Below are 12,594 nucleotides of genomic sequence, written 5' to 3' on the forward strand. Positions count from 1 at the left end.
TTCTGTTGGGCAATTGTGTGGGGTTTGTTTGATGTTGGAGTATGTTTGTATGAGCGGGAGGGGGGGGGGGGGTTCTGCTGACGAGAGAGGACTTGGGCCAAGGGATAGAGAGGAGGTCGGGGGCGGAGGCTACCTGGGGACAGGCCGGTGGAGGCACGGAGCAGGGGCTGGAGGCGGGCCCAAAAAAGGGACGGTTCGGATTTTGGCGGGGCTTTATTGACTGGGTCAGGTTACTGTATCAGGCTCCTGTGGCAAGCGTACGGATGAATAGGACAACATCAAACTATTTTAGACTGCACCAGGGGTGGGGGAAGAGACATGGATGCCCCCTCTCCACTGTTGTTCACGCTAACTATAGAGCCGTTGGCAATTGCTCCGAGAGCCTCTAGGGGCTGCTCCGGGGGGGCACAGAGTCTCGCTCTATGAATCTCACCTGAAGGAGCTGCGCTCCGAAAGCTCGTGATTCCAAATAAACCTGATGGATTTTAACCTGGGGTTGTAAGACTTCTTACTGTGCTCACCCCAGTCCAACGCCGGCACCTCCACTTTATGATCTGAAGCAGCTGTGGAGGTTTTAAAGAAGTGACTTAAAAGGGCCAGCATTCAGAAAAAGCACGTCACTCCCTCCTTTCTGAAGTGAATCCAGTTCATCGATATTTGCAAAGTTGTACGTTAGATTGAAGACACACCTGCCTGGTGACAACCTGGGTGTTTCCCTTTAAATCACCCAGACAACGTGTTTAGGGTCTTGGGTTGTGTTGTCAAGGGGAGCCCTGATTTCTTCCGAATGAGAAGCCAGTTGAAATATTTGGGGGTTTCTGTGTGCCCTTGTGGCTAAACAGTGGACGGGTCAACATTCTGCCCAGTCTTTCTGAAGTTAGGCGGCATTTATCCGATTACCTCCAAACTCTCCTGTTATAGTGTGTGGCTCAACTCCCCCTATTAAAAGAAATATCACATCTTGAAGGTTGCTGAACCTGCTTACCTTATCATGGGGTTCCTGGACAGCTGAAAGTATCTGTACAGCTAATATAGAATTATTTTCCAAGTAATGATCCACCAGTGCGTTCAGCAGCAAGGGGCCACGGTCTGTAGCGAGATAACACCATCAATAGTAAACATAGAACTTTATTGCAAGCAAGCGTTCTTGATAATCCTGATTATTGAAGCGCCTGCTGTAAAGAGAGACATGTTGCCAGTTTTTCATCTTGCACTCATCAGGACTAAGGCAAGAATGCCAAATTTCAAATGATCACAACAATTCATCCTACAGGAGAAAAGGGTGCTGATTGGCTGTGATCATTTGAAATTTGGCATTCTTGCATTTGTCCGCACGAGTCCAAGACAAAAAGCTGTCATAACATGGCCAAGGGGAGTGAGCTCGATACCCCATGTGAAGTGTTAAACTAAACATTTAGAAATAGCTGGTGAGGCCTTTAACACTGCTTCATTGCCTTAGTCTGAAAGCCAGCGATTTAGCCCTGTGCTAAACATTTGGGGAAAGGGCTGTAAAATTGGTGAGATGATTGCTTTCAAGATTTGTCCTTAATTTTTAATCCTCTGTTCTCTAGTTGCCCTGAGAGGAGGTCGGGGGCGGAGGCTACCTGGGGACAGGCCGGTGGAGGCGCGGAGCATGGGCTGGAGCAGGGATCCTGGCCAATAGGGGCTGGTTTAGCACAGGGCTAAATCGCTGGCTTTGAAAGCAGACCAAGGCAGGCCAGCAGCATGGTTCAATTCCCGTAACAGCCTCCCCGAACAGGCGCCGGAATGTGGCGACTAGGGGCTTTTCACAGTAACTTCATTTGACGCCTACTTGTGACAATAAGCGATTTTCATTTCATTTTTCAGTTGTGTGTTTCAATTCTGGACTCCACAAGCCTTGGAACATATGATTCAGGAGGAGCAGGAGTAGGCCATTCGACCCCTCGAGCCTGCTCCCCCATTCAACAAGATCACGACTGGTCTGACTGAAACCTCCAACCGGTGCTGAAGAGATTTGCTAGAATGATACTACAGGTACTTATGTGAAGACTGCTAAAATGAGGTTCTCTCTTCAGAGCAGGGAAGGACAACGACAAATTTAGTAGGTGTTCAAAATTATGAAGGATTTTTTGATGGAGTAAATGAGGAGAAATTAATTCCACGGGGGAGGGTCCACAACCAGAGGGCAGAGATTTAAGTTAAGAACCAAAGGGGAGATGATGACTTTAAAAAATATAATAATAATCTTTATTGTTGTCAGAAGCTGGCTTACATTAACACTGCAATGAAGTTACCGTGAAAAGCCCCTAGTCGCCATATTCCGGTGCCTGTTCGGGTACACTGAGGGAGAATGTCCAAATTACCTAACAGCACACCTTTGGGACTTGTGGGAGGAAACCGGAGCACCCGGAGGAAACCCACGCGCAGACAGGGAGAACGAGCAGACTCCGCACAGACAATGAGCCAAGTGGGAATCGAACCCGGGTCCCTGGTGCTGTGAAGCAACAGTGCTAACCACTATGCTACCGTGCTGCCCAAAATATACAAACATAGGAAGCTGTAATGATTTAAATGCGCTAAATGAAGGGCCGGCAGAAACAGATTCAACAGTAACTTTCAAAAGAGAAATGGATAAATACTTCAAAAAGAAAAATTAGGGTTAAGGAGAACGGGTGTCACGCAATATTGGATAGCTGTTGCAAACATCTGGCACTGGTATGATTGGCCAGGTGGCCCGTCAATTATAACATGAGATGAATGAGCTTAGAAGAGCAAAAAGAATGAAGGCAAACACTGACTCCTCCCAAATTAATCACTGGTGATTCAAAGGACTATCAAAACACTTATCATCGTGTCTGTTTAATCAAAGGTACGCACATTATTTTTAAGAACAAAAAAAAATAGCAAACACCAGAAAGAAAAAACATTAAATGCTGGAAATATATCGCTTGTACAAAAGGAGGAACAACTCTGGTTGAATCCCTTCATCAGAACTGAAGACTGAATGATGAGCTAGTTCTCTGCACACTCCCACCTGAGCGCAGGAGGTCCATGATAATCCCTTTCACTTCCTCGAGAACCTGCAGGTCCGTGGACTCCAGCAGCGAAACCAGGTCGCTAACGTTTACCGGCTGCGTCATGGTGTGCGAGCTTCACAAGGCCAGTCTCTTCAGCTCAAACCCAGGCGGCAGCTTCAAACCACGCCAGCTTTTAAACCTATTCAACCCTGACCGCTGACGAGCAGGACACCGCTGTAAACACAAAAGGAAGAGCCCGTCATTGTTACTCATTAGTATAACCCACATAATTCCGTGCACAGTTAATGCAGCAACAGGTCATTTATCAATTGAAAAAAATCGCTCCCTTGGATGGTTTAGTAAGAAGTCTTACAACACCAGGTTAAAGTCCAACAGGTTTGTTTCGATATCACTAGCTTTCGGAGCGCTGCTCCTTCCTCAGGTGAATGAAGAGGTATGTTCCAGAAACATATATATAGACAGATTCAAAGATGCCAAACAATGCTTGGAATGCGAGCATTGGCAGGTGATTAAATCTTTACAGATCCAGAGATGGGGTAACCCCAGGTTAAAGAGGTGTGAATTGTGTCAAGCCAGGACAGTTGGTAGGATTTCGCAGGCCAGATGGTGGGGGATGAATATAATGCGACATGAATCCCAGGTCCCGGTTGAGGCCGCACTCGTGTGTGCGGAACTTGGCTATAAGTTTCTGCTCGGCGATTCTGCGTTGTCGCGCGTCCTGAAGGCCATCTTGGAGAACGCTTAACCGGAGATCAGAGGCTGAATGCCCTTGACTGCTGAAGTGAACACACCTGGAACATACCTCTTCATTCACCTGAGGAAGGAGCAGCGCTCCGAAAGCTAGTGATATCGAAACAAACCTGTTGGACTTTAACCTGGTGCTGTAAGACTTCTTACTGTGCTCACCCCAGTCCAAGGCCGGCATCTCCACATCTTGGATGGTTTAGTTTATTCTGCAATATCACGGGTATACAATGTCAAAGGCACTATATAAATGAAAGTTATTGTTGCTGCTGTACCTGCCTCCCGCAGAATCTCACGCCTTGCTCTTCTTGCCCCCAACTATTTATTATTTTTTAAAAAAACATTTTATTAAGGCATTTATGGTTTTATAATAACAAAAGACACAAGTACAGATATAAACATAGTTCAACGCGTAACACACCCCTCCACCTCCCACAGTTCTCGCCCAAGCTAGACCGACATAGTCTAACTCCCTTCTCCCCCCTTTGCTCCCTAACCACCCCGCCCCCCCCAAAATATTGAATCTGCCGATGGTTCAATTTTCTCCAAAGAAGTCGATAAACGGCTGCCACCTCCGAACAAACCCTAATGGTGAACCCCTCGGGGCGAACTTGAGTTTCGCAAGCCTGGGAAACCCCGCCATGTTGACTAACCCATACCCCTGCTTCCGGGGGCTTCGAGTCCCTCCACGCTAGGAAGATCCGTCTCCGGGCTACCAAATAGGCAAAGGCCAAAGCATCAGCCTCTCTTGCCCCCTGGACTCCCGACACTCCAAAAATCGCCACCTCTGGACTCGGTGCCACCCCGTGGACATCTGCAAATCCCTGCCAGAATCCAGAGAGCTTTGGGCATGCCCAAAACATGTGGACATGATTTGTGGGCCCTCCTGCACATCACCCACACCTGTCCTCTACCCAAAAGAAACCTGCTCATCCGGGCCATGTGTGCCTGGTAGACCACCTTGAATTGTATCAGGCTGAGCCTGGCACATGATGAGGACATATTGACTCTGCTCAACTCCCAACTACTTTAATAACCTCTTGACCGGCCTCCCATCTTTCAAACACACTGACTTGAAACATTAACGTCAGTGTCTCTCTCCACGGATATTGCCAGACCTGTTGGGATTTCCAGCATTTTGTTCCTATTTCATAAACTTGAGTTCATTCAAAACTCTGCTGCTAACTCGCATCCCAAGTTTTGCTCACGTATCACACATGAGCTCACTGACCTACATTGGCTCCTGATCCAGCACCTTGAATTTAAAATAATGATCCTGTCGGAGAAATCCTTCCATGGGCTCACCACTCCCCATCTCTAATCTCCTCCAGCCACACAATCCTCCCGGATCTCTGCACACACGTGGAGAATATGCAAACTCCTGATAGACATTGACCCGGGGCCAGGATCGCACCTGGATCCTGGGCGCCGTGGCGACCAACCTTTTGATCACCTTCCTTAATACATAGATTACACAGAATTTACAGTGCAGAAGGAGGCCATTCGGCCCATCGAGTCTGCACCGGCTCCTGGAAAGAGCACCCCACCCAAGTCCACACTTCCACCCTATCCGCATAACCAAACAACCCCACCCAGCACCAAGGGCAATTTTGGACACTAAGGGCAATTTAGCATGGCCAATCCACCTAACCTGCACATCTTTGGATTGTGGGAGGAAACCGGAGCACCCGGAGGAAACCCACGCAGACACGGGGAGAACGTGCAAACTCCGCACAGACAGTGACCCAGCGGGGAATCGAACCTGGGACCCTGGACCTGTGAAGCAATTGTGCTAACCACCATGCTGCCCCCATGTGGTTCACAGAGCACTGAGATGTTGAAGGTGGAATACAAATGCAAGACTTTGTTAAGCAGCTGAGCTGTGCTGGGAAGATTCTGCATTGATCCCTGGCTTCTGCCAACTTAACTGAGTCAGCCACCATGATAGAGTTGGTCTCAGTGCTCCTGGGCTACAGGAGGACAATGAACGGAGAACGCATTTAGAATCGCTCTCTCCCCGGCTCAATTTGCAACGGAGTCAGATAGTTGAAAATAAGAATTGAAGCCTCAATTTTCATCTTTTACCCACAGCCGAGTCCCCAATGGCACTTCACGCAGAATCCAGAGCATGTGAAGGTTTTAGCTGAAATGGGATTAGCGAGCTGGGGATATTTTGGACCAGGGTGCGCCCTTGTATTTTCATTATAAATTCCAGCCAATACACGAGTGGATGTCTCTTGTACGAGATGTTAGACCAAGATGCCTGCCCTCTCGGGTATTATTGTGAACAGCAAGGAAATGGCCCTTGTATCTCAGGCCAATATCTATCCATCAGCCAATATCACAAAGACAGATTATCTGGTCATCACATTGCTGTTTGTGTGAGCTTGCTACATGCACATTGGCTGCTGCATTTCCTACAGGATTCGTGACAACACTGCAACGGTACTTCAATGGCTGAAAAGTGCTTTGGGGTATCCAGAGATTGTGAAAGGTGCTATAGAGGAAAGACAGTCCTAATTCGACTGCTCTCTTCCTCCGGCTCAGACAGTGAGCTGCCCTGGGCACTGCGGAGATTTGAAGTGATTTGTCTGCATCACAGTAGCCCTGGAAAGTTATTCAACAGTCTCTTATCCGGAGAAAGCAGGGGAGGGGAGGCAAATGCTGTACACTATGGTAGGCATGATTTGCGCCACCACAAGACACACACACACACGCACACAACTTGCAGCCTCCACAGACCAAAATGTCAGACATGGCAATATTTTCCAGTCACCAGCTGATTCAACTTGTTTCAACAGACTGGCAGCGAGGGAAAGAGCCAAAACCAAAAATTCTGGTTCTCGTCGTTCTTACTCCGACAGTATCCACCCTGCAAAATCAACAAGGCAGTACCCACAAGCCAGGAGGTAGCATTGCGACATCTCTTACGAGACTCCACCATGTAAACCAATATCAGGGAGCTGAACAACACACCCCAAGCAGCCCGTCGGCAATATTCCGTACCTAGCTGCAGGAAAGCTCTGATCCCATTTTCCCCAGTCTCCTTCACGTCCAGGCTCAAAGAAAACATCTACCAACTTGCATTCATATATTGGTGAATCGTCCAAAGGCATTTCACCAAACAAAAATGGACTTCCAGCCACACAAAGAGGTATTAGTACAGGTGATGACCAAATGCTGCTCCAGAGGTAGGATGAGTTTTAGAAGGACAGAAAGAAGTTTTAGTAAGCACACCCATCACCAGCTAAACAAAGTCAGGCAGGATGGACAAGAGGCCAGAATTGGAGGATTACAAAGATCGGAGGGCTGTGGGACTGGAGGCGGTTACAGAATAAAGGAGCAGCAAGGAGAAAGATAATTCTGGGGTGGCGCAGTGGTTAGCACTGCTGCATCACGGCACCAAGGACCCGGGTTCGATCCCGGCACCAGGTTACTGTCTGTGTGGAGTTTTCACATTCTCCCAGTGTCTGAGTGGGTCTCACCCCAACAACCCAAAGCTGTGCAGGGTAGGAGGATTGGCCTCGATAAATTGCCCCTTAATTCCCGTACCAGCCTCCCCGAACATGTGGCGACTAGGGGCTTTTCACAGTAACTTCATTTGAAGCCTATTTGTGACAACAAGCAATTTTCATTTTAATTGAAACAAAAAACAATTGGGTACTTTAAATTTAAAAAAAAAAGATAATTCCCATAGAATTTTAATATGAGGATATGAACATGCTTTACATCGCTACAGCACGGTGCTAAACAGAATGCAAAAATAGCTGCAGAGTACGAACCCCTAAAGGCCTGTCCCCTGCTCCTGCTACCGCCACCCCCCCCCCTCCCCCCCTAAAGTCAGAGTAACGGGGAGCCCTGATAAGGACCACTCACTGTCACTTGGGAAAAGAAACATCCACTTCAAAAAAAAAAAACAATCGCAAAGGGAGCCACTTGCGCCTGGCAGAAGTCAGACGTTCAAAACATCGATCGGGGGCCTCGAGTCCGGATTCTTGGCCACTTGCCCGGAGGGACAGAAACTCCCAACTTTATTTACAGTCCTCAAGTTGGACTTAACGCTGCTCAAAATGAGAGTTCAAATGGAGATGATTAACAGGAGCTGGGCCAGTACATTTATTTAAATAGAAAATAGGCAAGCGTGTGAGACCAAGGACAGTACTTCCTGGCTCTTGCCAGATTGGTGTCACAAGTTTGTTTTTTGTGCAGCCCTGTGCCATCCTATAAAGAACAGGAAATGCTGCAATATACAACATATCAGTAAACATTCCAAAAGAGAAAAGACAGACTAAGGCTTCCGGTGTGCAGGCCTTGCCAGAATTCTCTTTCAACATTTTCTATTTTTACTGAGCGCGGAGCATCAACAGTGATCAACTGGGCGGAGCTGCTCCTTCTAGACAGGTTCGGGGGTTTCACAGAGGCAATGCAAAGGCATCCCCACTTGCGGCGAGAGTTCAAATCTCAGAGTGATCAATACAATCACTAATCACTAATCAATCCAATGAGGAGTTCAGAAGAAACTTATTTACCCAGAGAGCGGGGAGATTGTGGACCTTGCTCCCACAGGGAGCGTTTAAGGTCGATAGTATTGATACATTAATGGGGAAGTTGGATAAGTATAGGAGGGAGAGGGGAATAGAAGGATATGCTGATAGGGTTGGAGGAGACTTATGTGGACAGATTTGATTGAACACATTGTAAGCCCCACCTCGCCCCACCAAGAAGCCATACTGTCAATTCCCCTGCCTCATAGGAAGGGCTAGCAAATCACAGGAACGTAGCCCCCGACATTGTCTCCACAACGGACTCTGGGTTTTTTCATTTGATTGTTGCAAGGTGCTCGGGATTCTGCCCAAACAGTGCCAAAAATATTCCACAAAACTCCCTTTGAATAACAATCTGAAAAGAATTTCCCCCTGGCCGGTGACATTTCATCCACATATCCTACCGAGCCCGAATGTAAAAACGGAATATGCTGGATTCACGGACTGGCTTCCTTTATATTCTTTGATTAAAATAGAAGTCCGTTCTGCCTCAATGCATATTTCCTATCTTATATCCAAAGGTCCGGGCATTACCCCTGGCGGAGTCATCACAGTCCTTCCCACCCCTACCGGGAGACACCACTTGAGGCAGCATCACTGGACAGAAGTGACAGCTACGACTCAGTTGGGAGTTCTCTCACTTCCAGAGCAGAAAGCGGTGGGTTCAAGCGCCCCAGACTCCAGAGACCACAGCACAGAATCCAGTACAGAATGGAGAGGGTGCTGCACTGTCAGATGTGCCATCTGTCGGATGAGGTGCTTTGAAAAAAAAAAAAAAAGGGGGGGGGGGTCCTATCTGCCCTCCCAGGTGGGTGCAAAAGACCCCCTAACACTATTTCAAGAATTTCCCCTGCTGCCCTGGCCAATACTTATCCGTCAATCAACTTCACGGAGAAAAGATTCTGGTCATTTCATTATCACATCGCGGACCCGGGTTCGACCCCGGCCCACTATCCGTGTGGAGTTCACACATTCTCCCCGTGTCTGCGTGGGTCTCACCCCCACAACCCGAAGATGAATTAGCCACGCTAAATTGCCCCTTATTTGGAAAAAAACGTTTTTTTAAATTAAAAAACCATAAGGACAGCATTTCAATACTATACTTCTTTGTCTAGTGTATTCTTTGGAATATCGGCTGGTCATTAGAGACACAAAAAAAATCTCATTTCTACAAAGAGCAGGTGCAAACAGGAATGTGCAGGTGCCCTGGCTTTCCGTCCACTCGGACTGGGATCTTCAACACTTGAGTTAATGAGAAGGGCACACCTTACAAAACCAGCAAACTCTTCAGCTAAACAGCAAATTGAAATTAAAATCAACTATTTTCTGCGATGAGAAATAAAACGACTATTTTCATTTACAAACAGAAACACCCAAGCGATGGGCAAGATGTTAACCACAGGAGGCTCCATGAACATCCCCACTCTCAATTATAGCAAGGACCAGCAAATGAATGTAAAAGAAAAGGCTGGAGTATGTTTAACTATCTGAAGCCAGAAATGCCCAGTGGATAGATTAGTCCCGACTCCCTCAAGGTCGCCACCATCGTAGATGCCAGTCTTCAACCAATTCACTTGGCATGATAAAGATATGGCTGAGCTACAGGGCCTGGCTGTACTGTTAAAGACTGCTCCAGAACTAGCCACGCCCTTAGCCAAGCTGTCGTAATACAGCTGCTACATTGGCATCTACTCAACAAAGTAGAAAATTGCCACATATGGCCCACCCACAGGGCCAATCTGATCTGGCTAAGTACTGCCCCATCGGTCTACTCCCAAAAGTGATGGAAGTAGTCGTCAACAGTGCAATCATGTGGCACCAATCACCTACTCAGTCTGGTTCTTCCTGTGCCACTCAGCTCCAGAACTCCTTACAGCCTCTATCCATAGTCAAGAGAGTGACTACCCATGATGTCAAGGCAGCATCTGACCAAGTGTGGCATCAAGGAGCCCTAGCAACACTGGAGTCAATGTGAGCCAGGGGGGAAACTCTCCATTGGTTAGTGATATCTAGCACAAAAGGGAGTTAGTTATTTCTGGATACTAGAGGCCAATTATCTCAGTGCCAGGCAATGCTCACCTCCAACAAGAGCGTCTAACCACCATCACTTTGTCAGCTGTCAAACTCAGCACCATCAATAATCGGGTGTTACAAGTTACAGAGGGACATAGATAAGCTGCAGCGTTGGGCCGAGAGGTGGCAAATGGAGTTTAATGCAGAAAAGTGAGAGATGATTCATTTTGGAAGGAATAACAGGAAGACAAGAGTACTGGGCTAATGGTAAGATTTGTGGCAGTGTGGATGAGCAGAGAGATCTCGGTGTCCATGTACATAGATCCCTGAAAGTTGCCACCCAGGTTCAGAGGGTTAAGAAGGCGTACGGTGTGTTAGCTTTTATTGGTAGAGGGATTGAGTTTCGGAGCCATGAGGTCATGTTGCAGCTGTACAAAACTCTGGTGCAGGAGCATTGCATGCAATTCTGGTCGCCGCATTATAGGAAGGATGTGGAAGCATTGGAAAGGGTGCAGAGGAGATTTACCAGAACGTTGCCTCGTATGGAGGGAAGATCTTATGAGGGAAGGCTGAGGGACTTGAGGCTGTTTTCGTTAGAGAGAAGAAGGTTAAGAGGTGACTTAATTGAGGCATACAAGATGATCAGAGGATTGGATATGGTGGACAGTGAGAGCCTTTTTCCTCGGATGGTGATGTCCAGCACGAGGGGACATAGCTTTAAATTGAGGGGAGATAGATATAGGACAGATGTCAGAGGTAGGTTCTTTACTCAGAGAGTAGTACGGGCGTGGAATGCCCTGCCTGCAACAGCAGTGAACTCGCCAACACGAAGGGCATTCAAATGGTCATTGGATAGACATATGGACGATAAGGCCACGTGTAGATGGGCTTTAGATTGGTTTCACAGGTCGGCGCAACATCGAGGGCCGAAGGGCCTGTACTGCGCTGTAATGTTGTAAGAGTCGGGCAGCACGGTGGCTCAGTGGTTAGCACTCTTGGTCTCTGTCCGTGTGGAGTTGGCACATTCTCCATGTGTTTGCGTGGGTTTCGCACCCACAACCCAAAGATGTGCAGGGTAGGTGGCAGGCCACGCTAAATTGGAAAAAGAAAATTGGGTACTCTAAATTTATTTTTTAAAAACATTCCAAGAGTCACCATTGAGCAGTAACCTAACGAATTAGCCAGACAAGTACTCCAGCCACCGGAACTGGTCAGCAAGCTGGCAATTCTGCAGCAAGTGATTCGCCTCCCGACTCCCCAAAGCCCGTCCACGATCTACCCGGCACAAGTCAGGAGTGTCACGGTACACTGCCCACTTGTCCGGATGAGCGCAGCTCCAACGTTCAAAAAGCTCGACACCATCCAGGACAAAGCAACCCGCTTGATCGCCGCGCCATCAACCACTTTAAACATTCACTGGCCTAGCCATAATCACCCAGATCTCATCATAGAATTTACAATGCAGAAGGAGGCCATTCGGCCCATCGAGTCTGCACCAGCCCTTACAAAGAGCACCCTACTGAAGCCCATGTATCTAGCCTATTCCCGTAACCCAGTAACCCCCACTTAACATTTTTCGGACACTAAAGGCAATTTAGCATGGCCAATCCACCTAACCCGCACATCTTTGGACTGTGGGAGGAAACCGGAGCACCCGGAGGAAACCCACGCAGACACGGGGAGGATGCGCAGACTCCGCACAGACAGTGACCCAAGCCGGGAATTGAACCTGGGACCCTGGCGCTGTGAAGCAACTGCGCTAACCACTATGCTACCGTGCTGCCCACTATGAATGAATAAATAATATACAAACTGCAAATGTATGCATTAGCTAAACTCCCTTGGCATTACTCATCCTGAGTCAGAGTGTGCACCCTTTTACAAGGAGAGGAACACTCTACACTGTGTGAAACAGGCCACTGTGTTGGGCGAGTGTCTCTTTACACAATCAAATCTAATTGGTGTTAAGTGTCACCGGGAACCCTGCAGTCACCATCCCCCAGGAAGTGTGTGCACTGGGATGTTACAGGACAGGTTTCAAGGTAACAGGTGGGGGCACAGGGCAGGTGGTGGGCATGACATCAGGTGCAATATGTCAAGCTTCAGTCCCTCGTGTTAGGCTGGGGAAAAATGGGTCCTGCTCATCCAACGAGTCCTGGTGGAAAACAAGCTTGTGGAGGCAAGGATAGAAAACCCTCCGATGCATCACACGGGTGATTATCACCTGCAAAACCGCATCTCAATAGAATGCAGCAGTTTCGTGGGGAGAGAGT

The 12,594-nt window shown here is 47.9% G+C and overlaps 1 protein-coding gene across 2 annotated transcripts in view; it reads right to left on the reverse strand.

The window, feature by feature from the left end:
* The window catches only part of tsc1b (TSC complex subunit 1b), a 69,057-nt gene that overhangs the window by 55,226 nt on the left and 1,237 nt on the right, over nt 1-12,594 (reverse strand). For both annotated transcript variants that reach the window (XM_072488853.1, XM_072488852.1), the window contains exons 2-3: nt 3,017-3,233; nt 986-1,089 (exon numbers count right to left, since the gene is read on the reverse strand). In XM_072488853.1, the coding sequence (XP_072344954.1) occupies nt 986-1,089; nt 3,017-3,122 (210 nt within the window). In that variant the 5' untranslated portion in view covers nt 3,123-3,233. The remainder of the gene's footprint in view (nt 1-985; nt 1,090-3,016; nt 3,234-12,594) is intronic.

This window comes from Scyliorhinus torazame, chromosome 22 (genome assembly GCF_047496885.1).
Source record: "Scyliorhinus torazame isolate Kashiwa2021f chromosome 22, sScyTor2.1, whole genome shotgun sequence".
In the NCBI taxonomy this organism is placed as follows: Eukaryota; Metazoa; Chordata; class Chondrichthyes; order Carcharhiniformes; family Scyliorhinidae; genus Scyliorhinus; species Scyliorhinus torazame.